This window comes from Macaca fascicularis, chromosome 12, assembly GCF_037993035.2.
Source record: "Macaca fascicularis isolate 582-1 chromosome 12, T2T-MFA8v1.1".
In the NCBI taxonomy this organism is placed as follows: domain Eukaryota; kingdom Metazoa; phylum Chordata; class Mammalia; order Primates; family Cercopithecidae; genus Macaca; species Macaca fascicularis.
This window is the reverse complement of record NC_088386.1, coordinates 82,002,087-82,023,136: the sequence shown is the minus strand read 5'-3', so window position 1 is coordinate 82,023,136 and position 21,050 is coordinate 82,002,087. Positions and strand designations below refer to the sequence as shown.

The window sequence follows — 21,050 nt, the reverse complement described above, 5'->3', positions numbered from 1 at the left end:
ATGTCAGCCAAGCTGCAGTCATTTAACAGCTTGACTGAGCTAGAGGGTTCTCTTTCAAGATGGCTCAATCATATAGCAGAAAAGTTGGTGCTGGAAATTGGCAAGAAGTTTAGGTTCTTTGCTCCAAGGACCTCTCCATAGGGCTATTGGAGTTTCCCCCAAATGCACGAGGAGCAGCTTCTCTTAAAGTGAATAATGCAGGAGAAAGAAGGCTTTTGTGACCTGGCCTCAGACATCACACTCTGTGATTTCAGCAATATTCTATTGGTATCACAATTCAGTTCTACCCAGTGTGGTAGGGAAAAACACAGGGGTGTGAATTCCAGGACTGAGGTTCATTGGGAGCAGTCGTGGGGCTTGGCTCCCACAACTTTATCCTGAACATGCCAATCTGTCTCTTTGTGTGAGTCAGTTTTATAGTTCTTTCATAAAGGCAGGAATTGCTACTCACAATAGCAACTGCTCTTATTGCACTGGTCTATTCATGAATGCATAATAAATGCCTCCGTAACTTCTAGCAAGTGAGAAAGGTGCAGTGAATTTAGCTATTGTCTGGACTTCAGGCAGCAGGAAGAATGGGATTGGCTGCTGTCATTGTCACAAAGCTTGTTAACCCTAGAGAACACAGGAAGTGGAAGAGAGGTTCATTTTAAGTAACATCCAATTAACGAGATGGGGGGGAAATACATGCTGCTTTGATCTTTTGCTGAGATATCTCTCCCTTCTATCTCTGGGCTAGGAAACTAGATTGGTGCAAAGGTCAGTTTCTTATGGCAAAGGACAGGATGAAGGTGCCATTCTAGGCTTTTAGAATGTGTATGTGTTTATGCACGTGCTTGAAGTATTTTAAACACTCCTCTTATGTGTTTTAGGTATTTAAAATCCAGGAAACAAGTGATACAGTGCTCAGTCTTTACTCTTGCTCTCCTAACATGCATATTTTATCTATTTAAAGCTATTTGGAGATCGTTTTCACTCCTGCATTTAACAGTTGTGTGTGTGTGTGTGTGTGTGTGTGTGTGTATGTACTTTCTCTTTCCATGCCCTTAAATTCTCATTTAGGAATACCTCTTGGACACTCAGTCATTCTCACAGAGAAAATAATGAAACAGATTTTTAAAAAATACTTATTTTCAAGTGTGAAATAGAACCTATGTTGTATTAGTCCATTTTCACACTGCTATGAAGAAATACCTGAGACTGGGTAATTTATAAAGAAAAGAGTTTTAACTGACTAACAGTTCTGCATGGCTGGAGAGGCCTCAGGAAACTTAGAATCATGGTGGAAGGCACTGCTTCACAGGGTAGCAGGAGAGAGAATGAGTACCCACTGAAGGGGACAGCCCCTTATAAAACCTTCAGATCCCGTGAGAATTCACTCACTGTCACGAGAACGGCACTGGGGGAAACCTGCCCCCATTTATCAGTTACGTCCCACCAGGTCCCTCCCACCAGGTCCCTCGCACAACACTTAGGGATTATGGCATTATAATTCAAGAGAAGATTTGGGTGGGGACACAAAGCCAAACCATATCACATGTTCTAGAGACATCTCTTAATGGTTGCTCAAAAGCCTAACTGAATGATTGAGGTCATGCCATGCAATAAAAATGTTAATAGGCTTTTAAACACATTGAAATGTACATTGTCCAGATGCTTTCAGGCATAATTGCAATGACATTGGGATCTTATTCTGAGTTGGCAATGTGCTACAATAATTTTTTTAAGTCAGCAGCATTTAATTGATTTGAGGATTATTCCTATGTTTGATATTTAGATGAGATTGACAAATACCCATTTTTCTAGAATAATGTTTTAATGCAAAATTTTTATGACAGAGTATCTGTGATGCCAAATGTTGCTCTTAGTTATTTTTCACAAGAGAGCATCATTATGATTTTCCATCAGTAAAATTATTTCACATTTTTAATTAAAGTTGGCTTGCTTTCTGTCAATGCAGTTGAAAAATGAAGTTTTTTGATATATTATAAAAGTATTTCACTGGTTAGTGTTTCTACACAGAAATTATCAAATATAATGTCAGTGAAGACTATTTTGGGCAATAAAGTTTAGAATATTTGTATGTACCTTTTTCAAACAATGTGAAAGTCATCATGAAAATTGCAACACTTTATTAAGGATAGCTTTTTAAAATGATGTTGTAGAAAGAGACGAGATAAGACACAAAAACGATAAGAAAAACACTTTCAGTCCTAAATTCGTTATTTATTAGTGTGGTTTTTAAGTAAGTCACTTTATATCTTTACTTTCAATTCTGTGTGTCTTGGGATTAATAAATGTACTGTATAATCTTATTGTGAGGATTAAATGAGCTAATATATGAAATAATTTTAGTATACAGCCTAGGAATATTAGCATGTGATAAATATTTATTTCTGTTTCTAAATTTTCTTTATTCTTGCCTTCTAGTTGAAAAGTATATTAGATAATGGGTAAATCTAAGAAAACATGTTGCAACAAGAAAAAAATTTTGTGTAATTGTGTGCTCAGTTATTTCAGCTGTGGAACTGATTTTGCCAATAGATGTAGTTTGCTTAGGACTAAAGAAAAGTTTATCGTGTGAGATATTTTGAACAATTTTATTATAAGAATTATTTATTTTATGGAAGAATCTTATATAAAATATTTAAAGTAGGATCCACATGGTGGCCAACAAGATTATAATGATCATATTAATAATAAATCTGAATTCGTTTATATGAGACGTGAGATTGGCAATTGTCTTCAGCTCCCAGCATTTCCTGTTGTCTTAGTGGCCAGCTTTTCTTCTTTATATTACCTTATTGGTTCCTGTAAATATTTGTTGTCTGTGATTTCAAGCATCAGAATAAGCTTCCATCCTCAGGATTTATTTTTGGCAAGATAATTTCCTTTTCCTAAATGGAAATTGCCTGCTAGAGAGTCAGCAATAGTAACACAAATTCATATACCTGTCTTCATCTGCTATTTTCAAAAGCCCAAAGAAACAGCAACAACAACAAAAATAATACCTGATTATACCAAAACAGAAAAGAGCAAAACAAATCAACTTTGACCTAAATAGAGAAAAATAATCCTCCCTCTTTTTTAGCTTCAGAATGATAGCATACTTCCTAAAGCCTTACCATAAATAGCATTATTTGCAACATGGCCAATTTTCTAATATACATATACTCATATAAAACAGGGATCTTAGAAATCAGCAGTTTCAGTTCCAGGTCTTCTGAAAGCTCATAGAATTCTGCTGAACTCTTACTGACAGCTTTGGGGATTGTACCTTTGATGGTAGGGCCAGCTTTTCTTACAAATTTTTCCTTTCCTTCAATTTGAAAATAATATGTACTACAAATGCTTTGATTTCTTATAATTGCCATCATACAGTTAATGACAACTAAATTTTATTATAATAACACCTAAGTATGAACCTAAAATTCAGATTGTCCTGGTTTGTTTTTGCAAAACTGGTGTAAGTTCCCTAACAATCTGATTATTGAATTTATGTTTACTCTTTACCCAAGGTTAAACATATCATAATTGGACAGTGTCCCAATAAAATAATGTTATGTATTATATCCAGTCTCTCAATGCTCATCAGGATTTATTCTCGTGCTTATTTTACTATACTTTTTTTTTTTTTTTTTTTTGCCTTTTTAATCTTCTCATGTTTGCCTTCAAATGATTAAGAAAATGGAGTGCGGATAATAAAATGAGAGGAGTCCAGGTGCTTCATTAATATAAAGGACATTCCACTACTTTAAAAAAAAAAAAAGTTTGTGATTTGAGATCAAATGGGGAAGGTAAAGTTGAAAAGTGCTGACATGTTACCAAATCATCAGCATTGTGAAACAGCAGGTACTGGAGCCATTCTAGATATTCATTTATGTTGACATTTTTAGGACACAAGGGAGAAAGTGTGGCTGTCAGTTATCTTATTTTGCTACTTTTGTAAAGGATCTGCTGATTCCTTGTGTATAGCTCAGGTATCATTTCAAGTTTTTCCTTGCTCTAAGCATCACGTCATCAGCCTGGCATCTTGTGCCTATCTCTAACTGTACTATTTCCTTTCTTCTCAATTTATGTGACTTTTTTCAAGATACTTCAGTATTTATCTCATTTAGCAGCAACAACATTCATGTATAAACAGGAAATAATTTTGTTCCTTCATTTCATCAAAAGCCATGTGTTGAAGATTCCTTTATTTATTTATTTATTTATTTATTTATTGAGATGGAGTCTTGCTGTCACCCAGGCTGGAGTGCTGTGGCCGGATCTCAGCTCACTGCAAGCTCCGCCTCCCAGGTTTACTCCATTCTCCTGCCTCAGCCTCCCCCGAGCAGCTGGGACTACAGGCGCCCGCCACCTCGCCCCGCTAGTTTTTCGTATTTTTTTAGTAGAGACGGGGTTTCACCGTGTGAGCCAGGATGGTCTCGATCTCCTGACCTCGTGATCCACCTGATTCCTTTATTTTCTAATGCAGGCACTGGGGAATAAAACCTAATAAAATATGGTGCATAGACTGGGGAGGGTGACCATTTCTCCTACTGTGCCTTGTCTCCAAAGAAAAGGAGGAAGTAAAAACTGAAAAATAACAGACTGATTGGTGCCACTGGCCAGGACTGCAGGTTAAAGATTAACCCCTACCCTAACCACTTGTGCTATCTATAGATCACAGACAATGGTATGGAGAAATACTTGCCTTGCTCACCACCCCCATCTAGTCACATACCCCATGCTTGCTTTGCTCAATGTATCATGACCCTGTCACGTGGACCCCTTAGAGTTGTATGCCCTTAAAAGGACCAAGAACTCTTTCTTCAGGGAGCTCGGTTCTTGAGATGCAAGTCTGCCGATGTTCCCGTCCAAATAAATCCTCTTCCTTCTTTAACCCGTTGTCTGAGGGGTTTTGTCTGCAGCTCATCCTGCTACAAGACAACTCAATGTGCAAGGAAAAAAGTACTGGTAATGACAAGTAAAGTGATACAGGTTACAGAAGATGGGCATTCATATCACTTAGGGCAGTGGTGGTTCTCAATCTTGTTCGCACATTATAATCACTGGGGAGGTGCTAAAATCTCTGTCTCCAGGCGCCACCCAACACCAGTTAAATCTGAATCTCAGAGGATGGGACTCAGGACCCAATATTATTTTTAAAACTTTCTAAGTGATTGCAATGTGAGACCAAGTTTGAGAACCACCAGTCTGGATATTTAAATATGAGTTCCCAGGAGAGTTGAGACTTGAGGTTTTCTTTTTTAGAAGTATGAAGCAGAGAATGTCATAATAGGAAGAAAGCATACCTTTTTAAAGAGTCAAAAGACTGAAAAACAACATGACAAATTTAGCAACTCACAAGTTATTCAGTATGGCAAAAGAAAAGATAGTGAATAGAAGGTTATAAGGCTTGAGGGAAGGGTAGGCACAAAACTAATACTAATGGACCTCGACCTATTTATTTCCAATATAAATGATTGTTGTAGCAACAAGATGGGCATGGGAAAAAGGAAGTGAGTTTAGTGTAGTGAGAAAGGAATAGAAAAATAGAGATGGAACAGTAGAAGTGGGTGGCTATGAGGAAGAAATGTAAAACCAGAGTGTATAGGCTAGTACCCTTTGGAAGGAGCCAGAAACTGAAATGATCAGAGGCAGAGTGATGGGTTGGGGAATGGGGTAAGATAATTTTTGATTGAGGTAGGTCAGGTTTGATATTCAGTATTGAAACTAGGTGTAGAATGAATGTTTCATTTTTTGAATCTTCCATGGTGTGGATTGGGGGGCTGGAAAAGAGGGTAGAAGGAACTAGATAAGAAGGTGCATATCCTCTGTTACCTGGCTGGAGGGATCTGGGCTCAGTTTTCAGGCATGGAGATTCACCTGGGCTGAGGAGTAGATAGTGAGGTTGCTACTTAATGCTCACTTTAATACTCGGGATTGAAATCTATGTTTCCATATCTCTTCATGCTCTCTACTCTGCATTTCCCCCACATCTCCTGTACATCAGTCTGAGTATGGAGAGGAACCATACACCTATTTCTAAATCCAATTTGCTATTGGAGAAGAAACTCCTACACACAATTGATTAAACAAGACTTTCTGTGATTCAGGGAGTGGACACAGCTGAGCATATAGAGAATAGGCTCTCATTATTCAAACATGGAGGCATATGGAGATTGATAGTGATAGATTCTCACTGACCCATTTACTTCTTTTATAGGATTACCTAATGAGAACTATGGTTTGCACTTGGAAAGGGCATCTCTCTTACATGGGATATAGTTTGTAGCCATGTAAAAGAGACTATCAATTATTCATAGAAGGTTATTGCTCACACCCTCAGGCTGATTTGCATGAATGAATGAGCTGATTTAACTGATTAGCCATAGACAAGTACTGGTAAATACACCACCACTCTGTCACCCAGACTGGAGTACAATGATATCTTGTACTCACTGCAACCTCTGTGTCAGGTTCTAACTGATGTCTGAGGGGAGTTGGCAGGGTGAATGGCAGGTAGCTGGAAAACCACTTGAGGAATAGTAGACAGTTTTGACATGGCTTTACTCTTTCTCTGGGTGTGAGCAAGCTGTATGTACAGCATCAGCAGCATAGTTATACCTTTTACAGACAATAGTGGTTCCGAGCCAAGCATGAGCTCATGTGGGTGATCACCTAATGCACCTCACGTGGCATGGTTACATAATGTGTGGGGTTGTGCACCTGTACTCCAAACCTGCTGAGTCATGCTGCGCCAGAAGGCTGCCTCGGTCTACTCCTGACTGAAAAGCAGCCATTTCCCTTACACTCCACCCCCTAGGCTGAGGGCATCCTCTGGGCAGGGACACGTGCCCATAAGGCAGAGCCCTGAATCCATAACCCACAACAACAATACAGAGAGCAACAGCTCACTGCTAGGAAACCAGATATGCTACTTATGACTATTAGGGTCCATTGTAGGCCAGAGCCTAAGGGTGCCTACCATCTCTGCAGAGGGTCATCAGTAAGGCTCTTGACTCCATTAATCTCTTGTGAGAACTGTTGCAGGACTGCTATTATGTTTGCCAATTGTCAGCGATAAAGGTACAACATTGTGTTCCTAAAAGGGAACAGGGGCCTCCTTGGGCAGTAGTTATTATGTCTAAGGCCATTTGGTTTTGCAACACCACCTTTCTGATCTGGCCAGTAAAGTGTTAACAGGAGGAGGGCCACTTGGGTGTAATTCAGAGCCTGAGTGGTGTGCTCTGCAAGAGCAGTAACTTTTGCTTATGACACCCACTCCAGAGATAGTCATTGCCAAGGAGTAGAACCACCAGGGTGCTCGTTGAACTTGCAAAAACCAAGAGTGCAGTGCTTCCTGGTTATGTGGGTGTCTGGACAATATGGGGAGAACAGTGGCAGGTACATAAGGACACCCCCAGATACAACGTCTAGTCCAGTCGGCTGATAGGTAAGGCCACCTTGTGTCCCCACAGACCCATAAACCCCTAGGGGGCATAAAGTCCATTGGAGCCGACCTTAGTGGGGCTGCTTGTTCTACCACACCTTCCGTGTGGTGATACGTGTTATGTTTTCACAGGCTGTGATGGGTACCCATCCCACGGTGGTATTACCCAATGTTGCTGTATGCACTATGGTGCCTGGGCCAGGGGTACTACATGTTCCCCCACTAGCCAGCCTCACCCATCATAAACACTATGGGCCAGCAAGGGAGGGCAGGTGCACCATGGGTTTTGCGGCATCCTTTGTTCAAACCTTGCTGCGTTGTGTTCCAGGTGTTGGCCATCGGACCCCAAGTCTCCAGCCGTGTTATCTGCAGACTGTGATTGTATGTGCCAAGGTAAGTCATCACAGAAGCTGCTGCTGGAAGGGCAGTGCAGATCCATCTGTTGGAAACATTGGTCACCTCAGTGTAGGTGTGGGCGCAGTCCATAATGCAGTTGGAGCATGTTAACTTATGGTCAAGATCACAGCGCAGGCACAGATACTAACAGAGGTGAATCACATCTCTCAGGCAAAATAGAGGCTAATCTTTCATCCCTGAATAACAATGCAACCACCCAGGGCTTTTGCCCTGGGCGATGGTACCACACCTTCTCAGCTCACCATGGTTCCTTTGAGTCCTGTATCTGGGTCAAAGTCACAGGAGAGCTCATAATATGCCACACAGACAGTACATATATTCCCTGGAGGAGGGTTCCTTCCCTGGCCGTTCCACTATGAACAGTCAACTGTGTGGGGCTTGTTTTGAACACCCAAGGAGTGACATGCAAGTCATATTGTAAGTCCTCCTCCAGGGAGCTACAGTGGCCAACCACCGGCATTGGCTGCGGGGGTAGGGGGTGGTTGGAGGGTCCATGGCCACAGCCAGGTTTTCTGTTCTCCTGCCTTCAAGGCACTGGGACGGTCAACAACAGGTTACCATTTGTCCCTATACCTGGTCGGAGGAGGTCATCCTTGGTACCTACCTGCAACTGAATGGGGGCAGGGCCAGGCCGCCTTTCCATGCCCATTCATTCAAGGTTTGGAGCACCGGGTCCAGTCTGGAACTCCAGCCCCACAAAGATAGGGTTGTGACTTGCAAGCACAACTCTTTCTTCAAGAGCTCGTTATATCACTCAGTCATACCCACAGCTTGCAGGTTGTATGGCACATGGAATCCTCACTTTATGTCTGTTTGTTGTGCCCATTGTTGTACCTGTTGTCCAGTGAAATGTGTTCCCCTATCACTCTCAACGACGAGAGGGCGAACATACATAGCACATAAATGTTGCAGGGCCTGGATGGTGCTCTGTTGGTCAGCCGCCCTGCAAGGGTAGGTGAACAACAGGCCTGTGGCTGTGACCATAGCTGTTAGTCATGAGTATACCCTTGTGACTTTGGCAGAGGCCCTATGTAATATACTTGCCATCTAGTCAAGGGCACTTTCCCTATCATCACTTGTTGTGTAACACTGAGCATCTGCCTCCATTTAGGGTATGCCTGAGCTGGGCATTTCTGACAAGCCTCCCAAATATATTGTGTGGGCAGGGACAGACCCCAACGTTTATTGACCTGTTGCATCAATTTACCCTCGGCATGTCCAAGTTTCCGGTGTAGCCACAAGGCCACATCTCATGTAGGTACTGACTCTAACCATCGTACCTTGGCTGAGGCATTTGCCTCATCATTGCTGGGGGTGGCCAAAGGCATATGGCCTGACACATGATAAATAGTTATATCTTTCTGATGACCCATTTCCCAGAGGTCTTGCCACATGGCTTGGCCCTAGATGTGTTGGTGGCCGACTAGTCACTTCTGTATTTTCCAGGTAGTTAACAACAAGGTTAAGCCTTGACAGACCACCCAGCTATTGGTACAGATTACCATAGGTGTCACCCCCTTGGTGATCACCATCCATACTGCTCTAAGTTCAGCTCATTGGCTACTTTGTCCATACCTGGTTTCAAAGCATATGATGTCAATACTTGGTTGGACTGCAACTCCAAGCAACAGTAGCACCTTGGCTAGACCCATTAGTGTACCATGCCCTATTAGGAAGGGGGGACGCCCTTCCTTAAATGGTGAAGGCTCAGAGTCTAGGTGCTGCTCAGGTCCCATGGCCTTATCTTGCATTAGGACTACAGGTCCCAAAATCTGTTGCAACTCTGCTGCTAAGGGACTTGTCCTCCACTGCTCCAAGTAGGCACCCACTTCACCAAAGTGGATGTCTATGCCATCCCAGTCCAGGGGGTCGTTACCCATGAATGCACCCATCCCGCTACCAGGTAAGTCATCCACATGACAACTGCAGCCCATCCTGTCACACTCTCATAAGCCTGAAGGGTGGCATATACAGCTGCTAGCTGTTTCTCTGTCAAGGAAAACTAGAGCTCGGCTTCCTTCCATAGTTGGGACCAAAAGCCTACTTGCATTCTCAGCCACTCTGTGTGCTGCCACAGGCCTCAACCAAAACCATCTGTGGTCACATGCACATCCGGCTCAAACGGGCACCCCTGGTCAACTACCCATAGGATTTGTGCCTGCTGAATAGCCCACTGGGCTGCTAGGAAGGTGGTCTCAGCCACATCATCCCAATCCCAGGTAGAGCCCTTCTTTGTTAACAGATGCAATGGTTTTTATCATATGAGCTAAATGGGGCACAAATGTCCACCAGTATCCCAGGAGGCCCACAAAAGTTTGCAGCTGCTTCATCATAGAGGGCCGGAGATATGTCTGAACCTTATAAATGATAGCCTCTCAGATGGCCTTTGTCTTACCTGACTGGATAACTTCCAAAAATTTGGCAGATAATCCAGGTCCTTGGACCTTGGATTCATTAACAGTCCAACCACATGCTACCAAATGTTGCTGCAAAAGGGATGCAAGATAATCAGAGATTAACATAATATCATCAATATATTAGAATAGGCAGGCCCCTTCTGGACATTGCCAGGTGGCTAAATCTGTGACAATGAGACCATGACATATGGTGGGACTATGCACAGAGCCCCGTAACAACATTGTGAAAGTCCATTGTTGCCTGTCCCATGTGACGGTGAACTGTTCCTGGCTCTCTGAAGCAATGTCAATGCAGAAAAATGCATTGGCCAAGTCCACAAGTCCACTACATAGTGGTATGGTCCCAGTTCCATTCTCATATGGTTCATCAAATCCATGATTGACGGTACAGTTGCATGCAAAGGGGGTGTTATTTTATTCAGTTCCCGATAGTCTGCCGTCATCTGCCAAGTTCCGTCAGTCTTTCTAGCTGGCAACACTGGAGAATCATAGGGGCCGTGGGTTCCTCACACTATCTGCACCTTCTCCAGCTTTTTAATTGTCTCAGTTATCTCTGTATGCCCATCTGGCAAATGATACTGTTGGGTGGATGTAACTCGTTGGGTTTGTGGCAAGACCTGAGGCTGGCGATGTGTATGTCCACACAGTACCAACTTCATCACACACACTCAGAGTCTGAATTCCCCAGTCATGGTTTGTAACACCAGGCCATCTAAATGGTCCATCCCCAGAATGTATTCTGGTATGAGATAGACATACACAGTATTTAAATGGGGAGCCAAATGGCAGATACCAAGGTGCAGAGATACAGGTTTCACTGTTACTAACCAGTCTCCATAACCGTCAATGTAAGCAGGTTTGCCCAGAAATTTATCTGGTTTCTCATAAACAAGCCTGCGACCTGCGCCAGTATCCACCAGCAACAGCACCCACTGTACATTGCTGGGGAACCAATGGATTGCTAATTCCACATGGGGCCTCTAGTCATCTGGTGTCCTCCCACGCCGGGCACCTTGGCCAGTTCCATAATCAAACAGGAAAGGCTCTACATTTCTGGTTGGCTGCAGGAAGTAGTCTTTGAGCTGAAGCTCCCAGGCGGGACTGGGTCACACAGAAATGTCCTTCCCCTTGGGCATTTTCTGCAATTGGTGCTGCAGGGACAATTGTCTCCACAAAGTTAAGAGTACTTCATTGGGCTGCTTATTGATTTTCTCTTGGTCGACTCTGGCCAGAATCACATCTATCCACATCTGTGAGCATGCCATTCATTGGGACTCCCTTTTCTCCCATGGGATGGGGGGCCCCACAGCGGGACATCTTCCCCTTCTTTACTGCACAGATCCCTCGGTCCCACCGATGGCCTTCTGCTTCCCCGAGAGCTTCCATAGCAGTGGTCACTTCATGTATTCAACACCCTACATATGGGGTGAGGACAGCAGCTAGGGAGCAAAAGGCACTCGGGGGAATGGAACCCAACACGAGATCCCTCATGTGGGAGGCAAAATGTTCATCATCTGGCCCATGGGTATGCAGGTCAAACATAGCCTGCTACATACCCATCTCCCCAGTGACTTGCACAAAATCGGCATATGACTGCCATTTAGTCACGATTTTGGGTATTTTACCAGTGTCATTCCACAGTTTGTATGGCTTCCCATAGTCACTCAATCAGGGTGTGGTCATCTTGCCCTTGCGCCAACCTCCTGCTCACCTGCAACTGCTGATGGAGGGACGGGTGAATCGTAATCGAGGTTAGCTTTTCCATCTCAGAGGTGGAACAGAAGATACTATCTGCTCTCTTTGCCCATAAACAAAGCATCCATGCAGGCAGAGGTTCCCCTAGACCCTGGAGGCACTGCTTTCCTAATTCCCACAACTCAGTTGGGGTAAGGGCAGTGTATGAAGTATGTTTCATTACAGTGTTGGGTCCCTGAGCCTGCTCTTGGGGCCTCAATGGCTGTTCATGATCTACCTTCTGACAGACCACTGGGTGAACTCGCAATGGGGGTTCTTCCTCCTCCGTATCGGAGTGGGAATCTCTGGCTGAGACCAGGGACTCAGGCTTGCATTCACAGCAGCCTCAAATTCCTTTTCCAAGCTCTGTAGCCAGGTCTCCAGGTGCCCTGCCTGCATCTGGAAGTCCCCATTCATGGAAGCTTTTAACTCTTTTTCTGAGCTGTGTAGCCAGGCCTCCAGGCTCCATGTCTGCACCTGGAGGGCCCTTACCTGTGCTGCATCCCTCGGGGACTTGGTGTATACTTCTTGTAGCACAGTAAAAAATGCCCATCTAACTCTGCCGGCAAAAGCTCGCTCCTTCTTGGTGCTGTGCACTTCTGGCTGCTTCAGTGCCTTTTCCATGCTCATGAGGGACCCATCTACCACTGCCCAGGTTTCTATCAGAGCCCATCTGAGCAGCACAGCTGCCACTGGGTACCACAGCTCATGTTGCAGCCACTTGACCCACCCAGAGGCAGCAGAGACTGAAGGCTCACTCACCTCAGGATCCTGCTTGTGATGCCAATTGTCAGGTTCTAACTGAAGTCTGAGTGAAGTTGGTAGGCAAGTGGTGGGTAGCTGGAAGAACATTCGAGGAATTGTAGATAGTTTCAACATGGCTTTACTCTTTCTCTGGGTGTGAGCAAGGTGTATGTACAGCATCAGCAGGGTAGTTATACCTTTTACAGACAATAGTGGCTCTGAGCCAAGCACGAGCTCACGTAGGTGATTGTCTATGTGCCTCACGTGGTGTGGTTACGTAATGTGCAGGGTTGTGTGCCTGTGCTCCAAACCCGCTGAGTCATGCTGCACCAGAAGGCTGCCTCATCCTACTCCTAACTAAAGCACAGCCATTTCCCTTAAACTCTGCCTCCCAGGTTCAAGTGATTCTCATGCCTCAGCCTCCTGAGTAGCTGGGATTACAGGCATGTGACATCACACCCAGTTAATTTTTGTATTTTAGTAGAGAAGGAGTTTTGCCATGTTGGCCAGGCTGGTCCTGAACTCCTGGCCTCAAGTGATCTGCCTGATTTGGCCTCCCAAAGTGTTGGGATTATAGGCGTGAGCCACCGCACCTGGCTATTTCATTTTAACATCTCTATTGTCCCTCATTCTTTCTCTAGTTACTTATTCACCAGGTCATTTCATCCAGTCTTAGGACATTGATCTGGTTTGGCTGTGTCCACACTCAAATCTCATCTTGAATTGGTAGTTCCTATAATCCCCACATATCATGGGAGGGACCTAGTGGGAGGTAAGTTAATCACGGGGGTAGTTACCCTCATGCTTTTCTTGTGATAGTGAGTGAGTTCTCAAGAAATACGATGGTTTTATAAGGGGCTTTTCCCCCTTTTGCTCAGCACTTCTCCTTCCTGCCACCATTTGAAGAAGGGTATGTTTGCTTCTCCTTCTGCCATGATTTGTAAGTTTCCTGAGGTGTCCCCAGCCATGCTGAACTGTGAGTCAATTAAGCCTCTTCCCTTTCTAAATTACCCAGTCTCGGATATGTCTTTATTAGCAGTATGAAAACGAACTAATACACTGAGCAAATAAATTGTTTATGACATTATACCCTCCTGAGATAAGAATGAATCACTTTATGTCATAATAATATGATATATTCTCTGGATTATTATAAAAGTTTTAAGGTATAATATGAGAAAGTCATTTTTAGGCTTACATCTGGAGTTATATTTGATTTGCCCTCTTAAATTTCCAAGCAATATGTCACATTATTCTTTATCTTATTCTAATAATTAATCTTGTGTTTGAAATCAAATAGGAAACATTATTTTCTCTTTGTTTTTTGAATTTGAATTTGTAATATACCCAACAGTTCTTCTTTTCCTCCTTCTTTTTTCTACCACCCCTTTATCATAATGATACATAAAATACAAAATAGGGAGTGGGAACAATTAGATACTTTTGACACATTCCATGTTCTACATCAATAAATAGGTTTTAAATGGAACACAAGATGATCTATATTTCTCTAAAACTGACTAATACATTGAGCTAATCTGAGAAAAATGATGTGGTACACAACTGTGAAGGTTAGCTGACAAAACAAATAGTTGAAATAGTTTTTTTTTATTTTTCACATTAAGATGTTGCATTTCAAACTAATGCTACACATAATAAAATTCCGAGTAAGCAGGTTTATCTTTTTCATGAAAATCTGAAATGCAAGCCATTTATTTCTACAACTGTAAATGTAAATTGCTCAGACATATCATGTTAGTGATCAGAAATCACCAAGCTATTTTTCTTTGAGTATGGGCTCTTGCATCAATAGCCTTTGAAAAATATATCAATTCCTTGTTTTCCCTGATAAGGAGGAAATGTGACAAAGAGAACTGGAAGCACATGGCCATTTGGACAAATAAACACATTTAATAAAATGTCTTAGAATTGTAGATAAAAACAAAAAAATGAATGCATGCAAAAACTAGTGATACTTGAGTAAGATCTGTAGTCCAGTTCACTGTATTGGACCATCAATTTCCTGGTTCTGAAAATGCACTGGGGTAATGTAAGATGTTGCCATCAGAGAAATCTGGATGATAGGTACAAGAGACCTCTCTGTACTACTTTGGCAACTCTTTGTGATTCTGTAATTATTTCAAATTGAAAACATTTGAAATACAGAAATAAAAACAATACAAAAATTAGCAAAGCTTAGAATATGGTAAAAATATTTACAACAGAAAACCAATCACTTGGTAGGTTGTCTTTACATTTCCATAGTTTGTATTTTCAGGTTTATAAGGGCACAATTGTATTTCCAAAATAAGCAGCAAAGCAGCAGATACTGAATAATGTAATATAAAATTGATTTCATTTATCAGTGTAACTGGGAAGTATTAGAGGTGCCAGACTGATATATAACATCTAATCAAAGGAAAAGCACCCAATTGCTAATTTCAATGGCTCATATGATAATAAATTCTCAATCTATGCTAGATTTTTTAATGTTCCTAAGCAACCGTAGTCCTCCAGTGACTTCATTATGATCATGTTAATGTGTGTTTTTACTCAAGGGTAGTTTGAGAAGCAAATTATAACTACTATGAATACTGGAATTACGAGGGGAAATTCCAAATATCATATTATTTTGATATTATAAATAGTTCTATGCATAATATCAAAATAGATGATGTTTACAATAATATCTAGGGCTTGAGGGTTCTTCTGGTGTAGTAATTCATGAGTTTTCTAACCTTAGACTGGGGATATATTGGTAATTTATTTCATTTCATGTAATTCATTTCAAGCTGGAAAGACTCTCAGGTTACACTTTCAGAGTTTCCCAGGTGTAACAGCTTATGATGTATTTGTGACTTTGGTGATAATTCTAAATATTACAACTGCAACTCTCATGATATTTACACTGGATCTGGCACTGTTACCTAAAATAGAGAATGGCAGCTGCCTGCTTACAACAACACTTTCTGCAGTTTAGTAGTTGATACCCATTTTAAAAATCCAGTCTTAAAACTTTTTAGAGTCCATGTAGGCTTAGTTTCTAGTGATGAAACCTACAAATAGTAAAGTACAACTTAAATACCAGCAAAGTATAGTCATATGCCACATAATAACATGCTGTACAGGTTTGTAGCCTGGGAAAAATTGTGTATGCCATATAGCCTAGGTGTGTGGTGTGTAGTAGGCTATACCATCTATGTTTGTGTAAGTACACTCTACGATGTTCACACAAATATGAAATCATCCAATAATTAATTTCTCAGAACATATCCCTATCATTTAGCAATGCATGACCGTAATAGGATAATCTAGAAACATTGGAACTTCTATATTTAAGTAAGTGTTGTCTTTTAAAAGGATATTATTTTAGGGGTTTTTATGCTTATTTCAGTGACTCTGCCATTGTTCAAATATATTGGCCTCATCTATGGGCTTTGCCTATGGGTAAAGACTCCTACTTTTAATTATTGTGGTAAAAATCACAAAACACGAGACCTATCCCCTGAATACATTTTAAGGGTACTGTACAGTATTCTTAACCATAAGCACAATTTTTACAGCAGATCTCTAGAACTGTTTCATCTTGCGTGACTGGAACTTTATATCCATTGAGCAACATATTAGGGTTCTCCAAACAGAACCAATAGTACACACGTATACACATACACATTGACTTTGTAATATACCCAAAGTTCTTCTCCTCCTCCTCCTTTTTTCTACCACCCCTTCTTCACAATAATGATACATAAAATACAAAGGAGGGAGTGGGAGCAATTAAACACTTTTGACACATTCCATGTTCTACATCAATAAATAGGTTTTAAATGGAACACAACATGATCTATATTTCTCCAAAACTGACTAATACATTGAGCTCTGTGTGTGTGTGTGTGTGTGTGTGTGTGTGTGTACTGTTGATTCTGTTTCTCTGGAGAACCCTAATATGTTGCTCAATGGGTATAAAGTTTCAGTCATGCAAGCATGTATGTGTGTATATATATATATATAGATATATACACACACATATTTATTTTTTTTAATTTTTTATTTATTATTATTATTTTTTGAGACGGAGTCTCGCTCTGTCGCCCAGGCTGGAGTGCAGTGGCCGGATCTCAGCTCACTGCAAGCTCCGCCTCCTGGGTTCACGCCATTCTCCTGCCTCAGCCTCCCGAGTAGCTGGGACTACAGGTGCCCGCCACCTCGCCCGGCTAGTTTTTTGTATTTTTTTAGTAGAGATGGGGTTTCACCGTGTTAGCTAGGATGGTCTCGATCTCCTGACCTCGTGATCCGCCCGTCTCGGCCTCCCGAAGTGCTGGGATTACAGGCACATATTATTTATTTACTACTTAGTTATTGCAGTAAAAATCACAAAACAGAAGACCTATCCCCCTAATACATTTTAAGGGTACTGTACGGTATTGTTAACCATAGTTAGCATAGTCTATGTTAAATATAGTCTATATGTTTAAAATAAGTACACAATACTGGTAATGTATTATTAGATAGCATGGCTAATTTCTAGACTATTATGAGAAATTCTTTTAAAAATTTAAATTATAGATGGCTTAGAAAATTATAGAATTCAGATTAAGTCAACTAGAATGTGTTTTTCTAATCTTGCAATTCTATTTCTATAATAGCTCCTTTTTTTCCATACCCACCATAAATGGTAGTTTTAAATAAATATTTTAGTGGTATTTGCCAACACTTTGCATATATTTAGTTATATGACTATAAACTTACTAGGGGTCAAAATACTGAATCTTACTGTGTCTGTCCATATGGAAACAGATTTCTTTACTATACATCTAACTTGTCCTATGAGCTGTCAAAGGGCTTAAAGCCTTCAAGGATGTTATGTCTTTACTTAAACGTATTAACTAACATGGATATTCACTAAAAAGCAAGATAAAAATTCTACTTTTTAAATGTAAAATGCCAAGTCAAATAAAAAAAAGAAAGAAAAAAAGCTGAAAAAGTATCTAGAATTAGGAAGTGGTACCAGTAGTTTTCTTTATGACTGGAAAACATAAATCAGTATGGTTTGTTGTTTGTGGCTTGGCAGCATAAACATCACCTGGGAACTTGAAAGAAATGTAGACTGTCAGCCTCCACTCAAGATCAGCTTAATTAGAGCCTTCATCTTAAAATCTTAACAAGACCCTCAGTAAGCATGTTAGGTTTGATAAGTACATTTTAAGAGTACTTTTAATCTGACAATGGTGAAGTAGGATGGTGAGAAGACTTGTTAGGTGGCTCTTGAAAGAGTCAGGTATGTGATACTGAAGGCCTGAATGGTATAGTGGCAGTGTGAATAGGGATTGATGCAAGCTGTACATTTCCCTATAATCTCTGGAGATTTTTAAATTTTTGTGCTTAGGTTCCACTCTCAATTTTTTTTTTTTTTTTTTTTTTTTTTTTTTTTTTAACGATGGATCTGAGGTAAAACCTAGGTAATGAGTATTTTTAAAAAGGTCCCCTAATGATTCCAAATGTGCAGCCAAGGTTGAGAACCAGGGCTCCACTGCTCCTGGGATTGGAAGTTTTTAAAGAAACTATATTATCTAATATTTTGTAAGCAGAGTAAAAGTAAATAAGAATGTGGCATAATAGTAACACAAAAGTGATTTATACAAAAAGACGCTATTCATTTTAAAAGTTTGAGTTAGCATTTCTTTCTTTTTTTTTTTTTAAACACCCTTTATTCATTTGGGTCATGAATTATCAAATAAAGTTTATCTTCTCCTACAGATTTTCACTGTATGGAATTTTGTTCATGCCTTAAATAAATTTTTAAAAATATGTTTAGAAACTAAACACACAGAATAAATTGGGTTTTTAAAAAATTGTAATTAATACATTGGAAATTCTCTGTGGGGGAAATCACAAGGCATGAATATTATGTATCTAATTATGAAATGCAAGCTTATTAAAAGACACACATTTCATTAAAGAGTGAATAGAACATAAGAAATATATTTAGGCAGCCGGTTAATGTAGAGTTAAATAATTTCAATGTGAAAGTATTTCCTTGCTATGTTTTACTATGACTATTATGAATTGTCAGTGTTTCTCAATACTAATGTTGGGGCTTAGTATTATTACCCTCCTTTAGATAGTCTGTTGCACATTTTTGACACCCAATTGGTATACACCAGTAAGCACTTGGGCTAGGGTTACTGAGTCTGCATATCTTGGCTACACATTAAAAGTTTTTTGGTTATTCCTTTTACAGGGCATAATTATTCACAAACAGTGTTAGCAATATCAAGCAGTGTCCAAAAGTCAGAGTTTCCACTAATTCAGTTTTTTTTTTTCCCTCTGGTTCTGAGATAAATTCATGCTATTTATTTTGTTGCTCAGAGAAGAAAGGAACTATTTTTTTTTTTTCCTTGAGCACATGCTTTTTGTCATACATTGTGCTAAAAGCTCTACATACAAACCCTTTGATTCTCATAACAAACTTGCCAGGTACCATTAAACTCAAACCTGCTTGACTTCAGGCTCATGCACTTTTGACTGAATGCATCATCTTTCCTTGTTAAATGTCCTAGAGCTCAAGACAGGTGATGTTTAACAATATTTAGCAGAAAATCCTTTTGCTTGCTCTTACACAGCATCTTTCTTGAGGTTCCTAAAGTAGTATCAGAAAATGCTGTATACTTCTGTTTTAAATTCTCTAGCCTTTCATTTCCTTCACAGTGTAAAATCAGGAGTCTTACTGTCAGGTTCCTGCCCACATTTCCAGATTCTTCTTTCATATAACTACACCTGCTATGGGTCCTGTCAAAACAAATCTACTTCAGTTCTCTGAACCTGCTTGGGTTCTTCTAAGCTGTTCTTCTGTCCATGTTGTTTTTTGCTCTGCCTGAAATGCTTTTATTCCTTGTTAATTCTATGACACATTTTTAACCTTCTGTATTAATCTGGGTTCTCCAGAGAAACAAAATCAGTAGGATTTATGTATATCGATAGATATAGATATATAGATTTACTATAAGGAATTGGCTCACATGGTTTTGGAGGCTGAGAAGTTCTAGGATCTGCAGTCAACAAATTGCAGGTGATAGTTATATTCTGAGTTTGAAGGTTTGAGATCCAGGAGGGCTGATGGAGTGTAAGTTTCAGTCTAAGTCAAGTGCCAAGGGAGAAGACTAATGTCCCAACTCAAAGATAGTTGGGTAAAGAGCAAATTCTTTCTTACTCTACCTCTTTGTTGTACTCTGGCCTTCAGTGGGCTGGATAAGGCCCTCCCATATTGGGAAGGGCAATCTGCTTTATTTAGTTTACTGATTAAAATGTTAATCTCATTCAGAATTACTCTCACAGACATATACAGAATAATGTTTAACCAAATATATGGACACTCCATGACTCAGCCAAGTTGATACACAAAATTAATTACCACATCTTTCTTCAAGATTTAACCTAAAAGTCATATATGCTTTTACATACGTGAACAGGATAGCAAATGCTACCTGTTCAACTGATCTATTTCTTTTTCGAAAGGGCACACAACTAGACTATGTTACCCAAGCTCCTTTGTGCTTTAGTGAAGCCATGCCATCTCAAACTTTTCTTCCACACAATCTACTTCTCTCTCTTCTCCTGTCTGTTAGTCGTTTGCTTATACAGACAAGGAGTCTTTGGGGGCCATGTATTGAAGATGCAGGTAGCAGTGTTCCTGAATGTTTGCAAGGAGCACTTCAGTCACTCTTTCACCCTGCCAAAGCTTCACGGTCCTATTGATTGAATTGTATGTGAGAAATAAAATGTCATCATATTAAGCCACTGAGATTTGTATGTTTATTTGTTATAGCAGCAAGTCTTAATTTACCTAATATACACATTGTGACAGATGTTCTTAATGTCTCACCCCATATTGTTACATGTCCAGCTTTGAGATCCCTGCATGTGGGGTAGAGTTTCTGACATGCTGACCAGTTCCCATTTTAAGCATCTGTTCCTCTGTGCTTCACTTTATGAAGGATTTATCTGGCACCATAGAAACTTACCATGCACAGTGACAACCTAGAAGAGTGAGAGAGAGCCTCAGCCAACAGGGGACCGGAGTCAGTAGATAAAATGGTTGAGGCTTTCCATCTACCAGTGAGATAAATATGAAGCATGTTTCATATGGTTCTTAGAGGGTTCACAGTGGGATTTAGCCCCAGTGCCCATAGTGGTAACCTGCTCGTTAACGAACTGTTTATATTGACCTTTCTCAATTCCCTGTCTCACATATACATCCTGGAATCATGTCAAATATACTGCACCTAAGGTCTTCTATCTAG

The 21,050-nt window shown here is 40.6% G+C and overlaps 1 protein-coding gene across 12 annotated transcripts in view; it reads left to right on the top strand.

Annotated features, from left to right (window-relative positions):
* The window catches only part of LOC107126927 (uncharacterized), a 519,804-nt gene that overhangs the window by 39,341 nt on the left and 459,413 nt on the right, over positions 1 to 21,050 (top strand). For all 12 annotated transcript variants that reach the window (XR_012421300.1, XR_012421301.1, XM_065525742.1 and 9 more), the window contains one exon: positions 7,767 to 7,831. Coding sequence is in view for 3 of the 12 variants with exons in the window: in XM_065525742.1 (XP_065381814.1) it covers positions 7,767 to 7,831 (65 nt within the window). In the remaining 9 variants the exon portion in view is untranslated. The remainder of the gene's footprint in view (positions 1 to 7,766; positions 7,832 to 21,050) is intronic.